Here is a 5,320-nt window from a genome sequence, read left to right on the forward strand (position 1 = left end):
AGCTGGTGGGCCCGAGGGTGGCTGTCCACGATAGAAGCCCGGTGAGGACGACGAACTCTCCGACTCGCGTGGTGGCGTCTCCGCCGCGTGTGCCCCATCTGTGCCAAATGGGGCTCCACCTGATCCGGTAGTGGAGGCCATCTCCTAATGGCAGAAATGAGAGTCGCACTTGGAGCGCGGCGTAGAGAGTTGAACATGCCCACCCCTCGAATGGAGGCGGAGCCTGAGGGTCCTCTTCCAAGAGGAGCAAGAGGAGAGGAGGAAAGAAAAAGAGAAGAAAGAAGGGAGTGCGGAAGGGGTGGCGAATATATCACAGCCACCCTCCACAACTACGGTCCAGACTCGGGTACAACAGAACTAAGCGACTAAGAAGAAACCTACTTTCGAAAAGCCGCAAACTGCGCCCCAAAGACTGCAACAGGGCACGGCTGAGGGCGGCAAGTGGGATACATGGGCCTGGGTATGGGGCGCAGGGAGCGGAACGCTGCGAAATGGGCCGCTGCCTCTGCTTCCCCGCCGGCTGGGCCCAACATGAGTGGCTGGAAAAGAGGGAACCAACCCCCTTCGCCGGCCACACAGAGGATGTCCCGCCTGGGAGCAAGAAGTCTCTCTCGGAGGTCGTGTCCAGAGCTGAAGACAAACTCAGCCTGGCCGACCTCAGAATAGGGGATGAGCGCCACAGGCGGGCCAGGACCGGGGCTCTCATAGTGGAGAGGGAGGCGAAAGCGGAAGCCTTGGCCAAAAGGCTAAGAGAGATCTTAGGGGTGCATTAGATCTTGGTCGTGCACCCGCCACTCAAGGCTGAAATGCGGATGTACGGCCTTGGCAACGCGGCCACTCCCGGAAAGGTCGCTGCGGCTGTGGCCGCGGCCGGAAGGTGCCCCGTTGGGGAGGTTAGGACCGGACAAATCCGATGCTCCCCTAACGGATTGGGCGCCCTCTGGGTCCAATGTCCCCTGGCGGCCGCCATAAAGGTGGTCGCCGGGGAGCGTGTATGGGTGGGTTGGGCATCCGCAAAGGTGGAGGCGCTAAACACTCGGCCTCTGCAGTGCTTCCGTTGCCTGGAGGGTGGGCACTGCAGACAGTGGTGCACTGATGAGGTCAACCGAGGGGATTGAAGTTTCGGACTTACCTATATAGAATACGTCTGAATTTTTTCATTTCATTTCGAAATTATGATCATTTGAAGTCAAAAAGTTTTAATTCGCTTTTCGAAGTACTGTTTTCATCTACATTTTTTATAACTTTCCCATCACATTTGCCATAAATAATTGTGCGTTTATGATGCCTTAGGACTTATAGAATGATGCCTTATAAAAGTTTTAGGTGCCTGAAGGGGTACAAATTTGGCACTTTTTTAACATCCTCCTTTTAATTGTTATTACAAGTGTACAATTTCTGATATTTCGATAACAATATTAGATTCGCAGTGTGTGCGTGCAGGTGCACGAATACTGGAGGGGCTCGAGCGAAACGGGATTTCCGTTTTCGAGGGAATCGAAAATCCTCCTTTTCGCTCGGGAATTTTCCATGACCGTTACAGATCAGTCGCGGGAGTAACAAGCGACCACCCTGAAAAACGGTCATTTGGCCACAGACCTGCGAACCGTAGCACTTAGGATTTAATATTATAAATATTGTTTATATAATATGTGTGACAATAACAACACTTTTGAAAACGAAGCTGGTAAATGACATAATTATTTTGTTGTATTATATTGGGTTGTCCGGAAAGTTCGTGCCGTTTTTCGGTAGGTGGCATTAGGACAGGTCTGAATATATCAGAATGATCGTAAAAAAATGACGTGTGTACATATTCTAAAAGGTGATATTTCAGGCATCTTTAGAAAAAAGTTTGGTTAGGATTAGAGGTGTGCGAGAACCCGAAAATGTCGGGTCGGGTCGGGTCGAGAATTTATCTTGGAATCGGGTAGGGTTCCCGAAAGTATCTCGTGATTTGAGATTATCGGGATTCTCGAAAATTTCAGGATACCCGAGAATTTCAGGATTCTCGAGAAAGTCATAAGCTATTACAAGAAACAGTTCTACCAAGTTGTTATAATTGGAAGACTTTCTCAACGCGCGTCTCTGTTTGTAAGGGGTTTTTAGTATAATAACACTTCGTCCGGATAATTGCAAAAACTATATTTATTTCGTTGTCATTGACTACGCGGTTCAATTTGTTCTCTTACAATTCTTACAATTCTCACGATTCTCACAATTTCCCCTGCAGTGCTCTTAACGCGTCCTTATATGCGGGCCTTGACGCCCCTCTCTTGCCTTCGGGAAATCCTGGCGCAAGTTGGGGGTTTCTACCCGGCAAGGGCCACTTCGCGCGAGCACGTGGCTGGATCCTTACCTGACCCAGCCCTTAGCGCGTGGAGGAGTCAGGCGTTGGGACCGGCTTCTTCCGCAGACCGAGAGGTCTGCGGGTCATAAACCAGCCCGAGTCTCTACTTTCCCTCAACCATACTCTTACATGTTTATTTTACGTTTGTATTCGGTATTATGTGAAAACGATATGCCTAACAATTTAAGCAACGAAGAGTGGAAATATGTAGAAGTATTAGTAAATATACTTCAGCCCGTAACAGAAGCGACAGATATAATGTGCGGAAATCTCTATCACACCTTATCATACTTTGTTCCCATGTGTATTGGGCTGAAAAGTGTTTTTGAATTATGTGGTACAGAAGATGGATTAGCGTCTCAAATTTGTCAACATCTATCTAATGAATTAAAAATAATTTTCAAGCATTGTTTTGATACTGAATTAAAGAAAAGTTATTTTGCGAAGCAATTTTAAAATTTACTTAATATAATATATTTGCAGATGCGTTTTAAACCATTGTGTCAAAAGAAATATTAATACAAGCAATGTTGTTAAACCCGCAATTGAAAGATCGGCTTTTGCAACAAGATCAGAAAAATGAAGCAATTGATTGCTTAAGAAATAATATTACTTGTAGCAAAGACGAGATTGATGCAAATAGTAAGAAGGAGAGCATATCAATTGCAAAATATCATAATGGTATGACTCTAAATTAGTTTATAATTAAGTGACTTAAGATTCTTGTAAGGAGTTATCAATAGGTTACATTTTATTTTATAGGTGAACCCAAATCAAAACTCCTAAAATTTTTCTATAAGAAGCTTGGTACCAGTACAGGGGACGATACAAATCAAATAATAGATACGTTTACTGAACGTAAAAATATGGAAATGCAAACATATTTTGAAGAGATTCCAGTATGAAGAAACATTAATATGTATTACACATTGGTGGAAAAAAAATGCTAAGAGGCTGCCTACACTAGCAGAAACAGCACGATGCTACATTGCTATTCCTGCTACGCAAAAGCAACCAGTGAGCGGCTTTTTTTCAACTGCTGGTAATATTGTTACCGAAAGTAGAACGAAACTAATATTGGAAAACGTTGAAAAACTAGCTTTTCTACACGAAAATATGAAATAAATCATATCTATCACATATTTGCTTATCATTTTCGTTCCATGTTCTATTTCTCATAATTTTATAATTCTCGAGAATCCCGAAATTCTCGAATTTTGAGATACTTCCGAGACCCGACCCGAGCATCAGGTTCCCGACATTTTCGAGTTCTCGCACACCCTTGGTTAGGATACATTAATTTTTGTCAGTATTATACGGTCTTGAATATGGAAGGAAACAAAGTGCATTATAGGCATTTAATGCTTTTCTTTTACCGGAAAGGCAAAAATGCCACACAAGCAGCAATCAAGATAGGCGCTGTGTATGGCAAAGGAGCTATTGCTGAAAGAATTGTGCGAAAGTGGTTTGCTAGGTTTAAAACTGGTGATTTCAACCCTGACGATCAAGAACGCCCGGGTAGACCCTCCACCACTCATGAAGATCAGATCAAAACACTGATCGAGAATAACCCACGCTATACGACACGTGAATTAGCAGAAGTGTTAAAAATATCAGAAACCACCATCCACGAGCTTTTTGTGAAGCTTGGCTACGTAAACCGTTTTGATGTATGCGTTCCCCACAATTTAACGGAAAAAAATCTAATGGATCGCATTTCCATCTGCGACTCACTCTATAAACGCAACGAGGAGACATCATTGTTGAAGCAAGTAGTGACGAGGGATGAAAAATGGATTATTTATAATAATGTTGAGAGGAAAAGGTCCTGGGGGAAACGAAATGAGCCACCTTTAGCCAGCCCAAAAGCCGGTCTTCACCCGAAGAAAATCATGCTCTATGCCTCGTGGGACTGGAAAGGAATCCACTATTATGAGCTTTTTCCAAACAACCATACGATAAATTCGTAAAAAAGTATTGCTTACAATTAGACGAATTAAAAACAGCGATTGAACAAAAACGTCCAGAACCAGCGAATCGGAAGGGCATCGTGTTTCATCAGGACAATGCGCAGCCTCGTGTGTTTTTGACTACTCGACAAAAGTTGTTGGAGATTGGCTGGGATGTGCTACCTCGCCCGCTATATTCACCAGACCTTGCACCCTCAGTTTTTCACTTATTTAGGTCTTTACAAAATTCCCTTAATGGCAAAAACTTTAACTGTTTGGTCGAGATAAAGAATTATCTTGAAAAGCTTCTCGCCGAAAAACCTCAGAAGTTCTGGAAGGATGGAATCTTCAAGTTGCGTGAGAGATGAAGAAAGGTTGTAGAACAAAATGGCACCTACAGTGGCGTGTATATAAATAGGAACATTCTTTCTTTATAACTCAAACGATGTTATATTGTTAAAAATAAAAGAAGATCGAATTGAACGATGCTCCCTTGCAATTGTTTGCCTGTTAGTTGTGTGTTGGTATAGTCACAGTGATGAGGTCTTGGTTAGAATTTCTGAAAGTTCTTAAGTTATTCAGAAGTAGGTGATTTTGTTCGAGCACTTAAATAGAAACAGCACATTTTGCTATATTTCAAAGGTGAGTTTCAATAAATGTATTAATGTTATGCTAAATACATATAAAATGTTCATCATTTTGTTCAATATTTTGCACATATTAACAACAGAAATGGGTAGAGGATTGCATATAACACCTGAACAGCGGAAAGAAATTGTGCGACTTTGGAATGAGAAGATGACATTTCGTCAAGTAGCTTAACGTATGGGTTTATCAGTTCATGCATGTTATAAAGCTGTAAAACACGTAGAAGTGTCAAATACATTTGAAAATAAAATACGGGCTAACAAATCTAGAAAAACTACACCCCGAATGGATCGGGTGATACATCGACTTTCAGAAAAGGATAGGCATCAAACAGCTGTGCACATTCATAAAGAAATTTTAACAAAATTTGATG

The 5,320-nt window shown here is 42.6% G+C and overlaps 1 protein-coding gene across 1 annotated transcript; it reads left to right on the forward strand.

The window, feature by feature from the left end:
* The first annotated feature begins 3,678 nt into the window (after positions 1-3,678).
* On the forward strand, positions 3,679-4,320 carry LOC108578078 (histone-lysine N-methyltransferase SETMAR-like). The gene has a single exon (XM_017941333.1). It carries the CDS (start codon positions 3,679-3,681, stop codon positions 4,318-4,320), a length of 642 nt encoding a protein of 213 aa, XP_017796822.1.
* Positions 4,321-5,320: the final 1,000 nt, after the last annotated feature.

This window comes from Habropoda laboriosa, unplaced genomic scaffold (genome assembly GCF_001263275.1).
Source record: "Habropoda laboriosa isolate 0110345459 unplaced genomic scaffold, ASM126327v1 scaffold1119, whole genome shotgun sequence".
Taxonomy (NCBI): domain Eukaryota; kingdom Metazoa; phylum Arthropoda; class Insecta; order Hymenoptera; family Apidae; genus Habropoda; species Habropoda laboriosa.

Bases quoted from the DNA above. Each gene is read 5' to 3' on its own strand.
- LOC108578078 (XM_017941333.1), top strand. From the start codon at position 3,679: ATGGAAGGAAACAAAGTGCATTATAGGCATTTAATGCTTTTCTTTTAC.